This window comes from Trachypithecus francoisi, unplaced genomic scaffold, assembly GCF_009764315.1.
Source record: "Trachypithecus francoisi isolate TF-2019V2 unplaced genomic scaffold, Tfra_2.0 Lachesis_group5, whole genome shotgun sequence".
Classification (NCBI taxonomy): domain Eukaryota; kingdom Metazoa; phylum Chordata; class Mammalia; order Primates; family Cercopithecidae; genus Trachypithecus; species Trachypithecus francoisi.
Genome location: NW_022681470.1, coordinates 59,249,492 through 59,273,833, shown reverse-complemented (window position 1 = coordinate 59,273,833; position 24,342 = coordinate 59,249,492). Strand labels below are relative to the sequence as shown.

General features: G+C 40.1%; 1 protein-coding gene and 1 pseudogene across 1 annotated transcript in view; both read right to left on the bottom strand.

Annotated features, from left to right (window-relative positions):
• The window catches only part of PPP1R12B (protein phosphatase 1 regulatory subunit 12B), a 243,316-nt gene that overhangs the window by 132,081 nt on the left and 86,893 nt on the right, over window positions 1-24,342 (bottom strand). Inside the window, 9 exon segments of the mRNA XM_033198353.1 lie at window positions 4,013-4,195; window positions 7,903-8,085; window positions 10,558-10,683; window positions 12,663-12,745; window positions 15,453-15,634; window positions 15,637-15,655; window positions 19,043-19,155; window positions 22,205-22,344; window positions 23,014-23,093. Of these exon segments, the coding sequence (XP_033054244.1) occupies window positions 4,013-4,195; window positions 7,903-8,085; window positions 10,558-10,683; window positions 12,663-12,745; window positions 15,453-15,634; window positions 15,637-15,655; window positions 19,043-19,155; window positions 22,205-22,344; window positions 23,014-23,093 (1,109 nt within the window).
• LOC117075741 lies at window positions 12,767-15,441 on the bottom strand (annotated as a pseudogene).

Below are 24,342 nucleotides of genomic sequence, written 5' to 3'. Positions count from 1 at the left end.
AGGGAAATCTTTTGTTTCTTTAAAGAGACAGGGTTGTGCTCTGTGGTCGAGGCTGGAGCACAGTGGTGTTATCATAGTTCATGGTAGCCTCAAACTCCAGGGCTCAAGAGCCCTTCCCATCTCAGGCTCTCAAGCAGCTGGGAGCGTATGCCACCACCCCGTTAATTTTATTTTTGTAGACATGGGGTCTTGCTATGTTGCCCAGGCTGGTCTTGAGCTCTTGGTCTCAAGTGATCCTCCTAACTTGGCCTCCCAAAATGCCAAGGTTACAGGGGTGAGCTACCATACCTGGCCAAGAAGGGAAGTCTTCTGTCGGCAGATCTTCGGTAAGACACTGTTGTAACAACTCATACTACTACTTTATAATATATTACACAAATATGATTATTTACATTTTTCTTTTTCACTAGCATATTTGTTTCACAAAGGCTCACATCATATTTGTCTGGTTCACTGATGTATCACCCAGGCTTCTCATAGCACCTGGCAATAGGTACTTTAAAATATTCAATAAGTATTTTGAAGATGAATGAATGCTAGAACATATCCAGTGAATGAGTCCAACCAGTCTACATCTAACATCTCCCTACTTACTTATCTTGTGCCATTCCTAAAATACACTTATCTTGACCTGTACTTGATGTACCACATTCAACTCATAATTCACTAACATTTTGATTTAACCCTGTGATTCACATATCTGGTCTCTGTTACAGGTACTATCTTATTGATTGTAGGTTACAACATTTCCAGAAGGCGATAAAACTAAGTTTCTCCAAATAACAGTTCATGCAACAAGGTATTTAATAATGCAGTTTTATAAATAACCTGATATCCCCATCCCTTCTGGCATCGAGGTCTTAATGATGAATTTAACTCATTTTACTTCTCTCAGCTCAGAAAGATTTTTTAAAGAGAATTTTTGTCAGCTAATGAAAAGATTACTTTTGTATTTAGTTTCTAGGTGAAACTAATAGTATCTAAATTATATTTGAACTATTAAGTATATAAGTATTTACTATTCAAGATTGATTTATTACTATTTCCTTGGCTGGAGACCAATTTTAAAAAGACAGTTACTGGCTCTGAAACCTGTTAGCCCAAAAAATGAGTTTCCTGCCATTTTATGTAAATAAATGAAAAACAAACAAACAAAAAAAACGAAAAAGAAAAAAGGAAGGAAGGAAAAGAAAAGAAGAAAAACACTATTTTCCAACTCAACATCTCCCTTAACTTCCTTCTCAAAATGTGTCTTTATAAAAAAAAGTCTTTATAATAGACACATTAGAGCTGTCCTTATTATAATAAGCAAACAAAAAAAGTTCTATTTGTATTGTATCTTGTATCTTGTTTAATTTGTATCTTTTATACTTACTACACATATACACACACTCATATGGGACCTGATGGCTTCACTGCTGAATTTTACCAAACACTTAAAGAAGAATTAGTACCAATCTTACTCAAACTATTCTGAAAAACAGAAAAGGAAGGAATACTTCCAAACTCACCTGATGAGGCCAACATTACCTTGATACCAAATCAGACAAGACACGTTAAAAAAAGAAAACTACAGGCCAATACTAGCAAACCAAGTTCAACAACACATTAAAAAGATAATTCATCATGACCAAGTGAGATTTATCCCAGGGATGCAAGGATGGTTCAAAGATACACAAATCATTCAGTATGATATATCATATTGACAGAATGAAAGATAAGAACCCTATGATCATTTCAATTGATGCTGAAATAGCATTTGATAAAATTCAACATCCTTTCATGATAAAAACCCTCAAAAAACTGGGTATAGAAGGAACATACTTCAACACACTAAAAGCCATATATGACAAACCCACAGCTATTATCATACTGAATGGGGAAAAACAGAAAGCCTTTCCTCTAAGATCTGAAACAAGACAAGGATATCCACTTTCAACCACTGTTATTCAATATAGTGCTGAAGTCCTACTTAGAGCAATCAGATAAGAGAAAGTAATAGGTTGGGCACGGTGGCTCACGCCTGTAATTCTAGCATTTCAGAAGCCAGAGGTGGGAAAATGTCTTGAGTCCAGGAGTTTGAGACCAGCTTGGGCAACCCAGTGAGACCCCATCTCTATTACAAAAAAAAAAAGAAAAGAGAGAAAGAGTAATACATGACATCCAAATTGGAAAGGAAGAAGTCAAATTACCCTTGTTTACAGATATATAATCTTATATTTGGAAAAACCTAAAGACTCTACCAAAAAAACTATTAGAACTGAAAAATTCAATAAAGTTGCAGAATTTAAAATCAACATACAAAAGTCAGTAGCATTTTTATTTGCCAAGAGTGAACAATCTGAAAAAGAAATCAAGAAAGTAAACCCATTTGCAATAATTACAAATAAAACAAAATATCTAGGAATTAATCAAAGAACTAAAAGATCTTTACAATGAAAACTATAAAACACGGGTGTAAGAAATTAAATAGCACACAAATAAAGATATTCCATATTCATGGACTGGAAGAATCAATATTGTTAAAACATCCATACTACCCAAAGCAATTTCCAGATTCAATGCAATCCCTATCAAAATACCAATGCTATTCTTCACAGAAACAGAAAAAACAATCCTAAAATTCATATGGAACTACAAAAGACCCAGAATAGCAAAGCCACCCTAAGCAAAAAGAACAAAACTGGAATAACATTACCTGATTTCAAATTATACCACAAAGCTATTATAACCAAAACAGCATAGTTCTGACATAAAAACAGACACACAGACCAATGGAACAGAGTAGAGAACTCGGAAATAAATCCATACATCTACAGTGAACTCATTTTTGACAAAGGTGCCAAGAACATACATTGGAGAAAAGACAGTCTCTAAATACACACAAATATAAAAGCTCCTTCCTTTGGATATTCAAAATAATATGAAGTCAAACTGAAATCTAAATTTTGGTAAGATTTCACCTGGTCTAATCTTAACAAGGGATAATTATAGCCTTAGTCTTTAAGTACATTTGAAAATCCCAAATGCGGTACATTCTATTTTTAATACTTCCTCAAGTAGGAGAAAATGACCCATTCTTGCTTGGTCACATTTTCCAAGGTTTCTCTTAATGCTGGCAATCAAAAAGTTTTTCGTAGCTTCTACCTTAAATATCTTTTATGTCAATTCACAATGTTCTCTGAACTTCTCTCTAAGGAAATTACAGAATACCTAGTCACTATTCTTCTACCATATCATCACATACTATTCATTTCTTTTTCTGGTATTCTTCTCAAAGTAATCAAAAGTTTATATCCTAGTTCTATTTCTTTGAGCCTTGTGTCATACTGCTCCCTTTCTTTGCTGCCAGAGAAGTCAACATAGACTATCCGTAACAAAACAAAAGATCCTTCTCTGTGCTTCACAGGTTCTCCATTACAAAATGGTGAAATAATGCCTAACAATTGTCTCTATCACAAGACAAACAGAAAAAAGATATGCCTAAATCCATAACGGCATAAGTGTCTATGCTAAATAATCATAAATAATTGGGTCACCAAAAACTGACTGCTCAGAGGCAAAAGACAGAACAATAATTTAAAGATATATTTTCAGGCTGGGCACAGTGGCTCAGCCCTGTAATCCCAGCACTTTGAGAGGCCGAAGTGGATGGATCATGAGGTCAGGAGATCGAGACCATCCTGGCTAATGTGGTGAAACCCCGTCTCTACTAAAAAGACAAAAAAATTAGCTGGGCATGGTGACACACGCCTGTAGTCCCAGCTACTCGGGAGGCTGAGGCAGGAGAATCGCTTGAACCCAGGAGGAGGAGGTTGCAGTGAGCCGAGATGGTGTCACTGCACTTCAGGTTGGGTGACAGAGCAAGGCTCCATCTCAAAAACAAACAAACAAACAAAAAAAGGTAAATTTTCATAAATGTATTTGAAATTGGGAAAAGCACTTTATGCCCATTCCTTTATCTTGTACCTCAAAGCAGAGCCCCACAAATGAAATCAGTAACTCAACATACCTCCTCTTCTCTCTGGCTTCCACAGACGAATCTGTTCCAGTAATGGAGAGTACAGGAGTAGCTGTAACCCCATTGGCAGTGCTAGGCAGAGGGCGATTGGTGATCACACAGAGCGGGGTGCTAGAAGAGACATTGTCTGCTGTTTTCTCTGCTGTCGAGTCAGCCTGGGATTTGTGAGGAGTCCTGAAATAAAAACAGATACAAGCAGAAAGGAAATGGTTAGGCATGCTATACAACAAAGCACTGGCACAGAGACAGAAGGATTAAAGAGTGGTTCATCTAGGAAATCTTGCTCTGATGTTGTTTGTTGGATTTTTAATTTTGAGCTCTTGCTGTTTGGAATAGTATAATTACACGTTTAGTCTGACATCCTTTGCCTGAAGAGTTACATTTTATGAGACTTGTATATGTATGTGTGTGCCTGAGATTTCGTTTTAACAAAAATCATTAGCTATGGCACAAAGGCAAGACAGTGACATATGCAAGAGTGTTTTAAATGACTCCCCAGTAACATCTGGTCTCCACACATGCACACAGAGACAGGGCCTCTCTACACAAGAAAAAGACATTAAAGTCACTTACGATATTAGTCTCTACCTGTTCCTTAATTCTTGGCAGTGGGAGTCTTTGTGGTAGTCCTCAGCCTAGATTTGATGACCATCTTCTTGGATTATCCAGAGACAACTGATACTACAGCCTCAGTGTGCTTAGTTCTCCCTCACCTAGTTCAGTAACTGTTCTCTCTTTCCATTTAACCAAATGCCTGTCTATATTCATAACTGCAAAAGTGAGAAATTGAAACAAAAACCAAACCAGATTCTATAAGTATCCTTAACTACAGACTTTTCAACAGCAAGCTGTATAATTAAACTCATTTACATGAAAACAAGATCTTTGTTTCTTAACAAAGAGTTGAGAGCAACCATTGGCTCTCCACCCAAAAAGCTATCATTTGTGATGTCACAGCTGTTGCTGGGGTAACAGAAGTCCACAACTGATACAGAGATGGAGAAAGCAATGAAAAGCACAAATATTAAAAATCTATTTTTTTCACCCACTCACAATTATTAGCAGAAATGTTCACAGGTAGCTCTAAGCTTACTTCCAAATAATCACATTACAAGCTTGAAAAAAATAATAAAAATATAAAAATATAAATATGGTACCTAGATAAAACATAAAAGCAGAATATTTTAACAGATAGAAGTAATATCTAAAAAACACATGCTAATTCTTCAGAAGCAATTAATGTCTACAAAAAAGGTGAAACTTTATAGTCATTTTTAAATAAAAAAAGAAAAGGCAAAAAATTCCTCAGACTTACAGGATAAGAATCTATAGGAAGTACTAATAAAATTAGCTAGACACACAGCTATAAAAAATTACACTTAAACCTTACTTGAAGTTCTTTTTAGGTTAATAACATGTTTTGGTCTCACTGTAATTTCTTATGCTGTTGAAATGCCAAGGATTTTATTTTATTAAATTACATAATAGGACTTTTACTATTATTTTGAAATGCAGTGTAATTTTACAAGTAGATTGTTAGAATAAGAACAGCCCTAGAGCAGAGATCAGAGGATATGCAATGGGGTAGAATAAATATGGGCTTTGGAAACACAACATTTGCTTAAATGTAGACTCTCTGATCTCTTCTTCATTGATAAAATAGAGATAGTGGCACCTTAAAATACAGGGTTCTTCTAATGATTAAATAAAATAATGTCTGCAGGACACCTAAAATAGTACCCAGAATAAAATATAAACTCAGCAGAAACAAACAGTGACAAAATAGATAAGAGCTTTGAAATGTACAAATCTGGGTTTAAATCCCACCTCAGTTCCTCACTGGCTGTGTGACCTTGGGCAGATGATTAACCTTTCGGTCCGAGTTTCCTCATCTATAAAATAATACTTTATATAATAGGTGGCTCATTATAAGAGAATAGATGATATATGTATGCATGAGACAGCTAGTTGTCTAACCCATATCCATTGTCCCTTTCTTCTTTATGAACTGAATCCCTTTATTATTGACGGCAGCAATATACCTAGTTAAAGTACACACTTCTCAAAGTCTCCTGGCCACTAGAGGTACCCAATAAGACATATGCAGACAACTAGTACTTCTGGGAAAACTCTCAGTTCAGAGGCATTCTTTCTTTGTCTGCTTCCTTCTTTCCTCGTTATTCTTCCCTAGAGTACAGCCATGATAGATACAGCAGTTATTCTGGACCATGAAGCCACCCATGGAAATGGCAGCCATGATGCAAGAACTGTGGAGAAGAGAGAACCTGGATCCTTTAATGACTGTGGAGCTACTGAGCCAGCTCTACATATTTCTGGACTTTCTTAAGTGCAAGAAAAAAAAAAAACTTTATCTTATTTAAGCCACTACTATTTAGATTTATTGTTACATGTAAGCAAACTAAATCCCAATATAATACCTAACCAAATGCCTGTCACATAATGGGGTCCAACAAATTGCAGTTGTAATCATTTTCTCTCAGTTGCAGCTCTTCATAGTTATAGTAATAGCAATATAGTATTATTATATAATATGTAATATTATATATGTAAAATACAGTAATATGGCCAGGCACAGTGGCTCACGCCTATAATCTTAGCACTTTGGGAGGCAAAGGAGGGCAGATCATGAGGTCAGGAGATCAAGATCATCCTCATTCTGGCTAACATGGTGAAACCCCATCTCTACTAAAAATACAAAAAATTAGCCGGGTGTGTTGGCATGCACCTGTAGTCCCAGCTACTTGGGAGGCTGAGGCAGGAGAATAGCTCAAGCCTGGGAGGTGAAGGTTGCAGTGAACTAAAATTGCACCACTGCACTCCAGGTTGAGTGATACAGTGAGACTCCATCTCAAAAAAAAAAAATATATATATATATAGTAATATAATATAGTAATAATAACCTCTCTATGTTTGTTTTTTCATCTATGGTGATAATAGTTAACATGTCTATACAAATGGATTATTATAAGGACCTAATAAATTTACCCATAATTACACAGTATTATTATTAATAATCCATCATAAACCCTTACCTCCTGGCTGAATTAATGATCACCACTTATTTTAGGGAAAGAAATCTAGTAAACTGACAAATATCAATCAAGCACCATCAATGGCGTTCTGCAACAACACCATCATTAAGATTTTTTTCATTTTCTTTGTCAGTTGCAGACATAGACCCAAAAAAAGAGACCCTTTGCCACTACACATAAAGGATTAAAAGCCACAGTTAAAATTACAGCTAAAGTCCTAATGTACTTTCACAATAACACTCTACCATGCTATCCCTTAGATGAACTAGAAACCAAGAAGATACTGCCCCCAGAACACAGTTTAGACAAACACAAATCTGTCCCTTCTCACAATGTTTCCAGCAAAATACTCTCGTTGGCTGGGAGTTTTCAGAAGGCTATCATAGGCTTTTGGAAAATGAGTTAGTGTTCTTTCTGATTTGGGTTTGCATGCCATTTAAAAGACTAAATACAAGAGATTCCTATTATAATTACTGGAAAATTAATAGAAGTAAAATATGAAAATATTTTCAATATTTAATTTAGCACAACAGTATGACCCTTACATTGTAATCACAACTGGTAAGGTTGTTGAGAGATGAAATCAGTCATATTAAGCTGATGTCCAAACACCAAGTACAATTATACATACCCTTTGATTATTTAATATGCAACTGTTGACTGGTTAATACAAGTCAAAGCAAAAGCATCTTCATTAAATTCAGACATTTTCTCAGGAATTCTAACTTGCTTTTAGAGTGACAAAGTCTCTTTGGTTCAAATTTCATATCTGTTTTCAGAGCCATTAACTTTGATGAATGCAACTCAAATGGCTCCAAGAAGCCTTACCTGCCATGATGTACAGATGCAGTAGTGTTTGCACTGATTGGTGCAGGGCAAGAAGAGGCAGGTTGCCACTGGCTGCCCCGAGAGGTAGATGAACCAATGGTAATGGGTGAGGTAGCAGGAGATGAATTGCGATTGGCTGAAATGTAGGGACTTGTGGGGTCACTACTTCTACCAAATGAAGCACTGCAAAACAGCACACAGTCACTTTCTTCAGGACATGCTGCTCACACACCATTTCCCAGCACCACCTTCCCACCCAGATTGTGCACTTGAAATGAATATAGACCAAAGAAAGGGTATGACAACTGGGAAGTGAAGTGATCAACTCCAGTTAGAGCTGAGTCACTGGCAGCAAGCAGGCAATCATCCAAAAGAATGAAGGAATCATCACTCTTTGAAGGATGGTCTTTTTGGTCAATCATCCAAAAGAGTGAAGGAACGTGGAGGAAGAGAGATGATACTGAATGAGGGAAAGCAGGAAAGTAGAATATATGATAAGAGAAGAGGCTAAGAAAGGGAATAATAGGAAATAGGATAATTTTATTAGAAAAAAACAATTCCCAACAAACTCAACGCAAATAATCATGCAACCCCAAATGTCTACCTGATACAGAATTAGCACTGCAAAAGCAAAAGACCAGAGAATTTGGAGAAGTTGTGGAGCAGAGATTTAAAATTTAAAAGTGGAAAAGGGTAAAGAAGCTCTGTGAAAAAAAGTGACTTTGAGAACTGCAGTTATTCAGCCTAAAGCAAAATTGCTTCTGGGAGGATTTAAACTTTTAAGTCTAGAAAGTAATACTATATGAGCAATAAAGGGCAGCTTTCATTTGTTTCAATTGAAGACAGGTAAGAACCATCTCAATTGCAGGAAAAAATTATTTGGGTTCAAATTTCAAAAATACTTCTTGACTATAATAGAAATGAGACACTTGAGGAGATAACCAAAAAAAAAGCTATAAAGCCTTTCTTGGAAAAGAGGTATTTTAATACGGGCTATATGAATGGAATTTCTGCCTATACACAAGAGATGAACTAGAAAATGGAATGTATATGAAGGTCTGGCATAGCTGGGAAATGACAAATTTCTCCTTTCACTTGCTTTTTTAAATGGTGACGGCATAAGATTCTTTCCTTTTAAAAATCATAAGATAGGCTTTTATAAAATCAAAAAATGCTTTAGGGTTACAGGAGAAGAGCTTTGGAAATTCAAGATATGGAGCAAGTTGTACATCTTTTCCTCGAAAAGTGCTCACATTATTAAGCATGCTTTTGATCCTAAATAGAGGCAGCCTGTCCCTTCACTGTTCACCATAACTTTGCCAAACTACATCTATCAAACCAAATACCTCTCAACCCATTTGCTGATTATTTGGATCACAAAAATCAACAACCTCACCACCGAATAACTCCATGCCTGGAAATTAAATGGCAGCTTTCTCCCTTCCCTTGATCTAGAACATTATTTTCTCAGAAAAGTTTTCTTGATCTTGGATTCAACTATAAGGAATAATAATGCATCCAGGAAGACCAAGGCCTTAGCCATTAAGACAAATAGGTGATAGCCTCATAGAGCAAGAAACACCTCTTTTGTGTAATAAAGCATCAGTGAGTCCATCAAACTTTCATACTTCCAAAGTTGAGCCCTTTCTTATAGCATGTATCTACAGAACTGAAGAACATTAAAAGGCAACAATGACTGTTTTCTAGCTATTTCCCATGTTTCAACAATAACTAGTTGACAAGTTTTTCTGTCAAGTGGAAATAAGTGTTGATTCTGAAGAGTTAATGTGCTCATCTAGTCTATGGTCAGGGTCTGTTTCTAAGGTGGCCAACCAATCATCTAAAAAAACCCAGTGATGAAGCCTATGGTGTGAGGAGACAGTGGGAGGGGTTAAGTGGAAGTGAAGAAAGAATTCAAAGTAAGCAATAAAAAACAGATTCTTCCACATTAGCAGCAAAGTTCAAATTAAAATATTAAGTATTTTTGTAGCTTAATGGCTCTGGCAAAGGTGCTTGGTTTGCTGGCTAGTATGTGGCAAAGAAAATAATTGCAGAAAGGGAACACAGATGAGAAAAGAAGGAAACCCATGTACCTTCTCTGCACCAAACTTGCGAGTTTCACATCTTGATGGATCTGAGGGCCATTAAAGTCATAAGAAAAAAAACAACTCAAGTCCCTAAATTAACAGGCTTCAGTATGAAACTTCTTTAATGCAATAGAAAACTGTCCCCATTTCCCACCCTTCCCCACTTTATAGTATCCCTCCCTTTCTCCCCCCAAAAATAGCACATGGGATAAGAACTACTCTGTTTCAGAATAAGGAGAACCAGCTACTGGACAAGGATAACTTAAATTCAGTCTTGCCCAGACATTACTGAAAGCCACTTCTGACTGAAAATTTTAATAGAATGGAGAGGATGAAGTATGAAGCCAGTAGTGAGAATCTGAAATTAGCTTACTTTAATTCAATTATTAAGAGAATAAATTAATTTTAATTTTAAATTATTCAAGATGTTAATTCTAAGAAACCTGAAAGTAATTCATTTTGATTCATTTCTGTGGTGTTAATTGGACATAAAAAGGCATGCAATCATTACCCATATTCCCATGGCTAGAGTGAAAGGAACATCTCCCACCCCCTTTGAGCCTGGTACCTTTTCAAGTAGGTTGATACATAGGTGGAGGGGGCAATTGTCTGTGGGGTTTCATTTCCCTTTGCTTCATCCCTCCATAGCTGCCGGGTATAGGAGCCACTCCTCACTAGATTAACAGCTGATTCTCTGTAGAAGCATGAAAGGAAAACAAAACACTGATTCCTACCACCAGTTTTTGTCCATGATACAATGCAAACAGAGAGAGAAGAGCCAAACAGGCAAACTATAACATGGCTAATAGACACATTCTTCAGGTGATTCTGTTTTATATACCTGTTTTCTGTATAGAAGAGAAGTATTACTGCCTGCTTTCTTTTATCAACTTTGAATCAATTAATTTCAACAGGTACCAAATTCCTCATGTTAAAGGTCTCTAACTCTTTTGTAGTAAGAAGTCACTTGTGATCCTCACTTAAAAACTGCTTTACGGCTGGGCATAGTGACTCACAGCACTTTGGGAAGCCAAGGCAGGCAGATCACCTGAGGTCAGGAGTTCAAGACCAGCCTGGCCAACATGGCGAAACCCCATCTCTACTAAAAATACAAAAAAATTAGCCAGACATGGTGGCACATGCCTGTACTCAAGAGGCTGAGGCACAAGAATCGCTTGAACCCAGGAGGCAGAGGCTACAATTAGCCAAGACAAGATCGTGCCACTGCACTCCAGCCTGGGCGACAGAGTGAGATTCTGACTCAAAAAAAAAAAAAAAAAAAAAAAAAAAGAAAGAAAAAAGTGTGTTGCAATCAGTCTTAGTAGTAGGTGGCTTTTAAGTTAAGCAGAGAAGGAAATGATGGGGGAAGATGAAGAAGTTACTGAGAAAAAAAAGGTTATTACAAGGCCGGGCGTGGTGGCTCAAGCCTGTAATCCCAGCACTTTGGGAGGCCCAGACGGGCGGACCACGAGGTCAGGAGATTGCATCATGGCTAACACGGTGAAACCCCGTCTCTACTAAAAATACAAAAACTAGCTGGGCGATGTGGCGGGCGCCTGTAGTCCCAGCTACTCGGGAGGCTGAGGCAGGAGAATGGCGTAAACCCGGAAGGCGGAGCTTGCAGTGAGCTGAGATCCGGCCACTGCACTCCAGTCCGGTGGACACAGCGAGACTCCGCCTCAAAAAAAAAGAAAAAAAAAAAGGTTATTACAGAAGGGGAAGGGGAAGGAAGACTTGGAAGACTTGCTGGAAGCCTCTTTAGCATTATAAATGAAAAGGTATCCAGGAAAATGCTGTACTAGGATTTTTGATCCACAATTGATAACTCAGGGTCTTTGTTGCAAAACCTATGGGTTTCCATGCTTCACAAGATTCTCTAGCACAATCCTTTTCAAACTTTAATGTGTATTAATATTTGAATCACCTAGGGAATTTCATTAGAATGCAGATTCTAATTCAGTAGATCTGGAGTAGGGCCTGAGATTCTGGAGTCCTAACATGAACCCAGGCCAGGAGCAGTGGCTCACATCTACAATCCCAGTGCTTTGGAAGGGCAAGTCAGGAGGACCACTCGAGGCCTGGAGTTTGAGACCACCCTGGGAAACATAGCAAAACTCTGCTTCTATTAAAAAAAATTTTTTTTAAATAAAAATAAAATGTACCCAGGTGATGCCAATGCTGCTAAGGTTTGAGATCACATTTTGCTCCAAGATGCAGCAATACTTCAAAATCCCTATATTTAACTAATTAGGAAGACTTTAATTTTACCTTCTGACAAACTAGAAGTTGGTCAATTTAATTAAATAACATTATTTTAGTGTTCACTATGTGTTAGGCACTGTGTTAGGAACTAGGGGTCCTTGAGAAACCAGACAGACACAGACCCTACCTTTACAGAGCCTGCTGGTGGGCTAAAACTAATGCATGTGTGGAAAAATCAGGGAAGACTTCCTAAAGAAGGTAATGTCTAAGCTGGAGTTAGAATTTGAAGAATAAAGAACTAGCAAAGCAAGGATATAAGAGTTGAGAGGTGTTCTAAGCAGAAGGAACAAACAATTCATAATGTGGTAAGGAAATCTGAGGGAAAAATGCAGAAGAGTAATGCCCAGGAGATGACTATGTCCAGCAGACCTAAGAGGATGAGGACCATCTTTTGGCTGGTTTTAGGATTACCTGTTCTCCTTTTCTTCAATATCACTTGTGCTGTTGAGCTTCCGGGGTGCTAGTGAACTAATATAGCTTTTGTTTTCTCTCTCCTGTAAAACAAAAAGAAGTAAAGCACAAGAAAGGTACAATACTGGCATAGCGTAAAACATTTTGAGTAAAAAAGCAGAACTTAATATACCTATATAATCTTATTTCTGGATCCAACACTAATTCTATTTTGAGTGGTATTTACAAAAGGTTAGCTTTCAAAAGCTTACTCCTAACTTTCTTCCATTAGAAAACAGTATGAAGGGAAATAATTCTCATGGGAAAGTCAGGATGAGCAAATAAAGAAAACAGCAGCACAAATTATACAAAGCAGCACCTCTGCCAAGAGAGGAGGAGAGCCTTTGAAAAGCCACAAACAGAAAGCTCCACTCTAATATTCTTGATGAAATAAGATTTATGTAGTCCCCAATAGTCCCCAGTACATCTTTTCCTTGAAATACAGCTTCCTTAGGAATATGTACAATAGTATGCTGCAGAGTTAATCCAACCAATATGCCTCATCTCTTTGAGTAGTCTCCAGAGATATAAAGCAAGAGGACTGTGATTAAAAGGAAGATGTGACCCCAGAGAAAAGCACTAAGAGAGTCCTATAAAATCTGGAACTAAAGAGTGAAGAAAATAAAAATTTACTAATCTTGAATGAATATACAAACTATTTGTGAAGTTAGCCTAACCATATTAATGAATGAATGACAAGTTAAAAATTATTTTTCCAAGTACTAATTTTCCTGAGCTTAATTTGGATTCAAAGCCCAGAGAACCTCTTAGGCCATCCTGAATTTCCTTTTTTTTTTTTTTGCAGGGTAGGAGGCTTTATTTCACTGTGGCGGGAAAGCAGCCTAGACAGCGTGGGGCAGGCAAGGCAGCAGGGGCTGCCCCCAAGCCTGTTGAGGAGAAGTTGAGGCCGGCCCCAGCGGAGACCTAGCCCAGCGGGAGAAGGGGAGTTGGGGGAAAACTGGGTCTGAAGGAATGAGGGCCCCCTTGCTCTGAGCATTCTTCCTAGAGGACCTCAGTCCCTCCTACCGGCTGGGCTGCACAACCCCCAATCCTTGCTGCCTCCAACTTGGAAGAGGCGGCTGGACCAGGGAGGGCAGTGGACAGGGAGCCTGGGGGAGTTAGGGAGCGCAGGGCAGGGTCCATGGTGAGCAGAGGGGGCGGTGGCCACCTGGGCGGTCAGTTCCTGGCAGGAATTACCACAGAAAGTGCCACACCCCCCAAGGCAACAGCAGTTGCCCCAAATAGCCACTTCCATGGGCTGGACCAGGCACCCTTGCTGGGGCACGGCTGGGGTTGCCCAGCATTTTCTGGTATAAAGTGGTCTCCATGCTCTGCTGTGCCGCGTGCTTCTTCACCAGCTTCGAGAGCTCTGCATGGATAGTCTTGTTGGAAGGTTCCAGCTTCAGGACCGCCCTCAGGATAGGGATGGCCTCACTGTACTCACCCTGCTAGGGCAGTATCTTGCCCTTGTGGAAGACAGCCTTGATGTTGTCCAGATGGTGGTCCAATGAGGTTGCAGGAGCGCAGGGCTGTGCAGTAGTGGTCGAGCCTCACCTGTGAGGCCCCAGGTTGTTCAGACACCTCACCCTCAACTGCAGGAGCTGCTCCTCCTCCTCGAACATCATGTCCACTTTGGCGCTGGAGGTGACGGTCTTGATGGCAAAGTCATAGGAGTTGGTGGCCAGGACAAAGTCCGCCCACTGGTAGTGGGCACTGCTGCATTCCCACTTCCGGTTGGCCAAGGCCACGCACTCCTGCCCTATGAGCATCTCCAGGTCAGGCCAGTCCACGGCCATCTTCGGGGTCACCTCAAGGCACAGGGCCGTGTACGGGGGATGTATGGGCTCCTGTCCTGGGGGCTGTAGCAGTACATGCAGTCAGCAGTGACCATGGCTGTCTCCCCCACGTCCATGAGTTAGACACTGAGATCCAGGGCCTGGATGACCTCACAGACGCTCAGGGTGAACACCAGCTCTGGCTCCTCCTGCACCCACATGCCATTCTCTCGTGATGTCTGCAAATGCACGGTGACCACCTGGCCCTTGACTGGGCGGCTCAAACCCGGCGGCCCTGGGACAAGCGTTTTCTTCCTCAACAGCTGGTTATGTCTGGCCACTCTTCTGGGGCCGGGGACGGGGCAGGCTCAGGCTCAATGGCAGTGAGGAACTCTCGGGCCAAGGTCCCAGGCTGTTCAGTCTCTTCCACCAGGGGCTGTCCCATGTCCTCCAGCAGTGGCAGTTCTCTAAGGTCATCTTCCTCCTCCTCTTCCTCCTTGCCCTCTGCATTCTCAACCCCATCCAGCACCTTGAAGTCCTCGAGCAGTGGGACTCTGGCAGGAGGCGGGGGCAGAGGGCTCAGAGGGTTCAGCACACGATGCCATGCTGCTGAGGGGATAGGAATTGGCCCTCTGGCTCCAGGACCCCTGCCTGGGGTCCTGTGCCCCCCTCCGCCATATTGAAATTTTTATGTTTCTGATCCATTTTTTGCTTTAGGTAAGGGGGCAAGGAAGACTGAACGAACCAAAAGGAAAAGCTATTTTTAAAGTTTTTTTTTTTTTTTTTTTTGGCCAAGTAAATAATAGCAAGCAAATAGCTACTTGATTAAACTATCAATGTGCCTGTCTCCCTTTAAAGGCTTTGCATTTCCAAAATCAACTTAAGGACTAGAAAATATTTTCATTTGTTCCTAAGATTGAATTTTCATGGAAAAAAAAACTGCGTTGGAATTCCCCCATACCCTCCCAAACTGCACCTTATCTTTGTTGTCTAGTAGAGCAGAAATCCGAGGGCTTGAAGAGGAACGGTAGATGGAAGAGCCTCGGTCCCTTAGAGGTTCCCTGGAATTGGCCACCTCACTCAGCATGTTGTGGCTGCCAGTTTTTCTCAGTCCCAATCTCCATGAAGAAGGAGATTCATCTTTGGGCTCTTCTGGTTGTTAAAAAGGCCAGAAGAGAACTACAAGAGAAGCAAAAGAAATGAAAAATAAATGCTCTGATGATTCTTTTTCAGCCTATTTGCCTTTTCCACACTTAACTAAGTTCAGCGAGGCAACATAAGGTAGCTAAGAACAAATACAGGGCAGTCTTTCTGCCAATGTTCCCTCCCTCACCCGGCAAACACTAATAACCTCTCCAGGCTCTTTCTTCCTAAGTCAAAAATAGCCTCGGATTCTTCACACAGTGCTCCTACCTGACAGAGTTGTTATGAGAAATTAAACACCATTTGCTATCCTTGTGCAATTAATACTGACCTGGAATACCAGGAGATTGTATTCGATAATGTATCTTCTTCTAACTCACTGTGGAACTGAAAATAAGATACTTTACTTCTCTAGGTCTCAACATGCTCACCTGTAAAATGACGATAATGAGCTTAATCCCCCCTTGTAATATGTGGAGACTGGAAAAAATGAGACCAGCTAATTTATCTTCTATTTTTATTTTTTTGAAGTAGGGTCTCACTCTGTCGCCCAGGCTGGAGTGCAGTGGCCTAATCAGAACTCACTGCAGCCTTGACCACCTGGGCTCAAGCGATCCTCCCACCTCAGCCCACCAAGTAGCTGGGACTACCAGCATATACCACCATGCCCGGTTAATTTTCTCTAAATTTTAGTAGAGACAAGGTCTCCCTATGTTGCCCAGGCTGGTCTCGAAGTCCTAAACTCGAGCAATCCTCATACCTCAGCCTCTCAAAGTGCTGTGATTACAGGCATGAGCCCATGTCCAGCCAGGAACAAGCTAATTTATAAATATATTTTAAGGTACTATGATAAAGTGATTTAAGTTAACATTGATAAAAATTCTAGAAGCCACTCCACTTAAATTCTGCTAATTTCAAGGAAATTTATTTGATCTAGAGCAGCAGTTTAGAGAGCTTTAGATTTCACTGAGCAGCCCCCCCCCCCCAAAAAAAACCCCACAAAAGTAGAGGTCAAAGGGTTGCTATCTTTTTATCTTTTAAATTTAATTTTGCCAAAAGAAAATAACATTCTGAAACATGTTTTCTTTTTGAACTCATCATCACCACTATTTCATTAAAAATGAAATGTTAATATCAGAAAAGAAAGCTTTATGGAAAGTTTACATTGTCCTTAATTATCTCATTTTGCCATAAACTAGGGAAACATCATAGATCAGCATTAGACCAGGGACCAGTTTGCGGTACAACCAGTCTTTGGAACACAAGCCAACAGACCATTCCTGAGGTCCAAGACCTTTTCAAGAAGACTTCGGCCTTTCTTCCAATATGAGGCTACCTTTACTGCCTGATACAGTGAAAATAAATAAAAATATTAATCACTAATCTCCAACTCACATAAGATTTTCTCTTTTCATCAGTCATCTGAATGTACACATGTATGTACTCCTTCTAGCTTTAGGGGTTCAATAATGTCAGCTTTTTACAAGCTACCCTGATTCTAAGGGGGAAAATGCCTTCCCCAGCATCATTTTAGCAAAGTAGAATAAGTATCTCTGTGTGTGTGTGTGTGTGTGTGTGTGGTGGTGGTGGTGCTGTTGTTGTTGTTGTTGTTTTTGAGACAGGGTCTCACTCTGTTGCCCATGCTGGAATGCAATGGCACAATCACAGCTCACTACAGCCTTGACCTCCCGGGCTCAAGTGATCCTCCCACCTTAGCCTCCCAGTCCCAAGTTGCTGGGACTACAGGTGTGTGCCACCACGCCTGGCTAATTGTTTTATTGTTTTTAAAGATGGGGTTTTCCCATGTTGCCCAAGCTGGTCTCAAACGCCTGGGTTCAAGTGATTTGCCCACCTTGGCCTCCCAAAGTGCTGAGATTAAAGGTGTGAGACACTGTACCTGTCTAATTTAGTATTTTTCTATTGAAAAAAGTAGGAAGTCTAGGCATCCTTAGAAGCAGTGGCAGTATATGAGGTACACCTAAATGACTGAAAAATGAGTGAGATTACATTTATTGGAAACCTCTTTAATTATTCACAATGATGCTTCTAGGGATAAATAAGTAGCCAGGCCTTTGTTCTCTCATTTCCACAAGAATACCACAAGCCTATCTTTCCAATTCATGAAGTGCTAAGAAGATCATTAAGTTCATACCTATATAACCACAGAGCTTTTTCAACAGCTTCACTCCAAAGAACTCAAATCAATTCTTAACCTCAAAACGACTTTTATACTTTGTAGAACAGGGTCATCATTCAACTCAGTCTCACTGACTAGAAGCCTACAGATTCTCAGAGGCCTGCACAAAGTTACAGGAGGAGATGCCTCTGGTATTTTAACAAGTCATTTCTACGTCTGCCCTCTACTCATCATAAGGTATAAAGACTTTACTCATGACAGTCTTAAAGGAGAAACATAAAAAGGAGAATAATCACCAAAACAATGAATACTGGATGCTAGATATCTTCTAGCCCAGTCCACACTTTACATGTAGGCATCTTAACTTCAGATACAAAGAAAAGAGGCAAATGACAAAATCTCTTTGGCCTCGGACTACTCTATCTTATGTTATCTTAACACATGGTAGCCAAATTTGTTTGGTAATGACCTTATAGATTTTGGGCGGCAATGTTATGGGTTGAATGTTTGTGTCCTCCCAAAATTCATATATTGAAGCACTAATTCCCAATGTGACTATATTTGGAGATAAGGGTCTGTGAGGAGTGATGAAGGTTAAATGAGGTTAATAGGGTGGGGCTAAGGCCGGGTGCGGTGGCTCAAGCCTGTAATTCCAGCACTTTGAGAGGCGGATCACGAGGTCAGGAGATTGAGACCATCCTGGCTAACACAGTGAAACCCCGTCTCTACTAAAAAAATGCAAAAAAACTAGCCGGGCGAGGTGGCGGGTGCCTGTAGTCCCAGCTACTTGGGAGGCTGAGGCAGGAGAATGGCGTAAAACCTGGGAGGCAGAGCTTGCAGTGAGCTGAGATCCGGCCACTGCACTCCAGCCTGGGTAACAGAGCGAGACTCCGTCTCAACAACAACAACAACAACAACAACAACAACAACAACAAAATAGGGTGGGGCCCTAATCCGATAGGGCTGGTTACCTTATAAGAAGAGAAAGAGATACCAGAGCTCCTTCTCTCTGCCATGTTAGGACATAGCGAGAAGGTGGTTATATTCATGTCAGAAAGAGGGCCCTCACCAGGAACTGAATTGGCTGGTACCTTGATCTGAGACTTCCCAGCCTCCAGAACTGTGAGAAATAAATTTCTGTTGTTTAAGCCACTCAGCCTGTGTTTTTTGTTATGGGAGCAGATTATGACAGGCAAAAATGTATTTTTCGTTATTTTGCAAGAATGTACCTTTAAGGCCTTTCTAGATGTGTGCTACTGCAGTAGGGTAAAGTAAAAAGTACTCACCCTCCTAGCAGAAGAAGCAGAGAAGGTATTCTGAGCTGGTGCTGGTATCTGCTCCGTGATGCTACTCTTGCTTTCAGAGTTGGAATGGTTGACAAAGGTTTCCGGCTTTTTACCTGTTATTTAAGACAAGAGAATTAACAACGACTAGTATAAAAATCTTATCTTTGTGTCTATGTCCTTTTCTGCTAATTGAAAAGATTTGCCCATTATCAAAACAGATTATTAAGGCCTTGTAATGCTTGGATGTAAACTAACATAAGATCTCTTGCAACTGTTGGCAGAAGAAAATAAACTCCACGTTATTCCCATCTTGGTAGGCTCCAACTCTAACTTTCAGATAAAAACTGAAAACTATCTCCACGTTATTATATCATATATAAAATCCATATATAATCTGTCCTTCGGGGATCTCATCCTTTTCTACAGTTTTACCCTTCACTTCTTATGCAGATAATTTTCAATATGGCACTTGGGTCCCTACTACTCTGGGGAGTCCCAGATCAAGGTCCAGATCTTAGGCACGCCACTTGCCAGTTGTGAAACCTAACTCACCTAACCTCCTACAGTGTCAATTTCCCATTCTAAAAAGTAGTGATAATAATATATACCTCAGAGTGTGGCTGTGAGGATTAAAGAAAAATGTTTAAGTGTAGTGCAAAGTAAAAAGCACTCTACAAATGTAAAGTTTTATTGTAATTCCCTGAACTAGATACAATGTTTGTTACTAGTGAATACCATCGACTACACTTATATCTCTCATGTGACATGTATTTTATTCATGTATACACCTTTCTATTCCCTGACTAGATATATTCAACAAAAAACATTTAATGAATGTGAATGCCTGTTATGTACCAGGTATTGAGCTGAGACCTGGGAGTTCAACAATGAACCCAGAGTTCCCAGCCAAAATGATGAGTGCTACAGCAGAGTTAAGTAGGCACATAAACAGAGAACAATCACGGGGTAGAAGAACAGTGAGGTGGCCCATTTCCTTTCAGCTTCCTATACCAGAAAAACCTAAAGAAAGACTTTTTCAACCTGCTAGATCCTATAGTTTTCTACAGAAATCACTCAATGAGCATTAATGGCCTGAAATGAATTTAGGCTTAAATGGTACAAATGTTCAGGAGCAGGAAAGCTCAGGGCATGTTTGAGGAAATTAAGCAGTCCAACTTGGCCAAAATGTGTCCTTATCTATGTACAGCATTGGAAAGGTCAGCTGGAGCTAGATTATGAAAAGTCCTGAAGGCCAGACTGTGGGGCTTGGGGTTTATTTACTCTGTAGGCAAAGACAGAGTGAGGGAGGTGGTCACAGGTTTAAACAGAGGTGTAGCATAATCAAAAGAGTACTGTGGGTGTTTATGCCAATAGCAATGTGAAGACGGGCTACAGAGAATAAGAGATCTAAGGCAAGGGTACAAATCATAAAGCAATGACAGTCATTCAGGCAGCTCCCTCCCATTTTTCTCATACCTTAGCAACTAACAAAAGTTATCTAGAATAGAGCAAGTTCAGATATTTGTTTCAAATATTTGAAGCCCAGAACATGTAAGTACTCAATAAATAATAAAATATCAAAAAGATGCACATTTATAAATTCTGATAGGTACTACAATAACATTCCCAGAGCATACTGTGCATGATAAATAATAGAAGTTCAAGTCTCAATGAATAAAAAGTCAACTCCTATACTGTAAACTTAGCTGGTGCCTTTCTTCTCTGTAGAACTGGATGGTTCTCTGACTTCCTTTTGGTGACTGACATTCAGTGAGCCTCAGAGACTAAGACATGAAGAAGGGTAGTATTCTCCCATCATGGAGAGAAATCATATCAGCAAAGCCAGACCTCATGAGGAGCTGGTGTCCAGACAACAGAGTAAGTTAAATTATATATATATTATAGGTAGGCCAACCATGGCAGAGTTCAGAGGAAAACACAGACTCCATTGTAAATATAATGTGTGACTCTTTCCCCTCTAGCAGAAACATTTCATCTTATCATGGACTCCAGTTTGGAGGGATAATATGGCAGTGAATGTGGGGCATAGGTACACTATTCTTTTCTCAGTGTTTGTCTGACTATAAATCAAAACTTGTGGATTATTTTCCAGCTTGTTGGTCTGACCATGTTTAACATCTCACTCACTGTTGGGGTTCCTGTCTTGTCAAACAATAAACTTAAGCTCTAGGGCCAGGTGCGGTGGCTCATGCCTGTAATCCTAGCACTTCGGGAGGCCAAGGCAGGCGGATCACTTGAGATCGACAGTTTGAGACCAGCCTGGCCAACACAGTGAAACCCTGTCTCTACTGAAAATACTAAAATTAGCTATGCATGATGGTGCACACCTGTAGTCCCAGCTACTGGGAGGCTGAGGCATGAGAATCACTTAAGCCTGGGAGGCGGAGGTTGCAGTAATCTGAGATCATACCACTGCACCCCAGCCTGGGCAACAGAGCGAGACTCTGTCTCAAAAAAAAAAAAAAAGAGGAAGCCCTATATGAGGTATATATTATCAATAATAGCCATAAAGGTAAATATGATTTTCTTCCTTCCTTACTCCCCAACTCACGAGAGGGAAAAAAAGATTTTAGGATTCTGTTTAGGAAATCAGGCAAACCATTCACCAGTTGGTTTGACCCTAAGAGCTTCTGCAAGATCTCATCTTCTCTGCCTCTCAGCATATTGACTTTTGGATTTTGGTTTCTATGCCATCTACCAACCCAGGGTAAGGAGAATTGGATTCCTCACATAAGAATTATTTTTTTCTTTTTAAATTTTTTTGTAGAGACAGGGTCTTGCTATGTTGCCCAAGCTGGTCTAGAACTCTTGGCTTCAAGCAAGCCACTCTGGTCTAGAACTCTTGGCTTCAAGCAAGCCACCCTGTTTGGCCTCCCAAAGTGCTGAGGCACCGTACCCAGCATGCACCTAAGAATTCTTTGTGCACCTTATCCTATGGCTACACAGGAATTGGTAGATATAGTCTAATATAGCTCACAGTTTTTATATAAGGGGGTCACTGGCAATTTGATATCTTATCCTTGAAAATTAAACTTCAAGCTCTTTTTGGAGTCCTGTGAGGCCTGGCTAGCTCTCCGACAACGAGTAATCTCCTTACACTATGGAGATAGAGGGTCTTTACTATGAACAACTTTGCATTACCTGCCTCCTTCTCAGTTTCTGACTCAGAAGCTTCATCTTCACCTTCCTCCTCCTCTGAGCTGGAGCTACTAGATTCTTTGTTCTCTTCCTCCATTTCTTGGGACTTAGGTGTCTCCTCCTCATAGAGCATCTTCTCTTTGCTAAATTAAAGATGACAACTTGAGTGTAATTCAGAAGTGATAATCAGGTATAATAAAGGGAACAAGTCTATAAACCTGTATGTGGAAGCAATAACAGAAACACATTCAAATTCTTCTTTACATCTGTGTGTTCTTCCAAACTCTTCATTTTTGCAGACTAAGATTTAGTATTTGACTACAGAGTATGGCTCAAGGAAATCTGGCCTGTTTAACACACAGAAAAAAGGAGAGCTATGAATTTTGATGACGGTGGATAAATATTCAAAAAAATAATTTACCAAATGTTTACTGAGTACTTATTACATGCCAGGAATCATGCTAGGCACTGGTATAGTCATAAACAAAATAGACATTGTCTCATTGTCTCTGAGTTCATGAAACTTACAGCAAGCAGAGGCAGAAGTTGAGACTAAGAATGCCTAAGCCAGGATTTTAAAATGCTGAAATGCTGCACACAGTCTAAATTAATTCTGAAGTTTAAAACACAGTCAACCTTCCTAAGTGTCTCCCTCACATATCAATGCCACTCTCTTGTTCCACATACTTTCCCACAAGTTTATAGATCATTTGGCTAAATACAAACACAGAGTTTCTTCACTTTATAAATTCTGAAGTATGTCACTGACACAGAGCAAAGCTCATCCCACTACTCAAGCCTAAATGTCTTACTTCTTAAAGAACCCACTCTGCATCTTGCTGTTCAGGTCTGACTCAATGAGTTTATTCCGTGTCTCCTTTTCACTTCGAAGCTGGAAACGGAGAAAACAGAGAGAAAAGGGAAGAAGTTGACTATTGGTGAAAAATCAGCAGTACTGAGAACCAAAATGGTACTGTCATTCTGAAGAAAATAGGACCAACACCGAAGAGGTAGTGGGGAACCCGAGAAAAAGAGAAACATATCAGTTGGGTCACCTTAGATGACAGAACTCATCCAAGGTAGAAGAGAAAAGCCATGGTGTTAAGAACTTCAATAAAACTGCTCCTATCAAATATCCAAACCCAATCTTCAAAAAAAGTCTAGATTCTGAAGGATAAAAAGCCAAAAGGAACCTGAAAGAATTCTTTATGATTCATATACTGAAATAAGTTGGCAATATTTCTAAAGAAAACACAGTTACCAAATGGGAAATAAGCCCTTAGACAAAATGGTCTGCTATTTAGATGCATGCTCTAGACAAAATGTATTTATATCCCTGGAACTCAAAGTTATGCAGAGGGCAAAGATAAGTTCCATTCCCACTGGTGTAGAAATATTATTTCATGAATAATACTATTGATGTTCAAAGACCTTACCATGCTAGGTAGAGAATACACAGGAACTCTCTATTTTTGCAACTTCTGTGTGAGTCTAAACTTATTCCAGAAAAAGTTTTTAAAATTACAAGAACCACCTGGTGCGGTGGCTCACACCTGTAATCCCAGCACTTTGTGGGGCTGAGGCTGGCGGATCACGAGGTCAGGAGATCAAGACCATCCTGACTAACACGGTGAAACCCCATTTCTACTAAAAATACAAAAAATTAGCCGGGCATGGTGGCGGGCACCTGTAGTCCCAGCTACGCGGGAGGCTGAGGCAGGAGAATGGCATGAACCCGGGAGGGGGAGCTTGCAGTGAGCCTAGACTGTGCGCTGCACTCCAGCCTGGCCGACAGAGTGAGACTCCGTCTCAAAATAAAATAAAAGTAAAAACTAAAATTACAAGAACCTAACTGTGCAAAATATACAACTTATAATTAGGAAGGCTGTTGCTGCTAAATAACAGTATTGACACTGTATTTGAAAATCCTGGGCCGGGCACGGTGGCTCAAGCCTGTAATCCCAGCACTTTGGAAGGCCGAGACGGGCGGATCACGAGGTCAGGAGATCGAGACCATCCTGGCTAACACAGTGAAACCCCGTCTCTACTAAAAATACAAAAAACTAGCCGGGAGAGGTGGTGGGCGCCTGTAGTCCCAGCTACTCAGGAGGCTGAGGCAGGAGAATGGCATAAACCCGGGA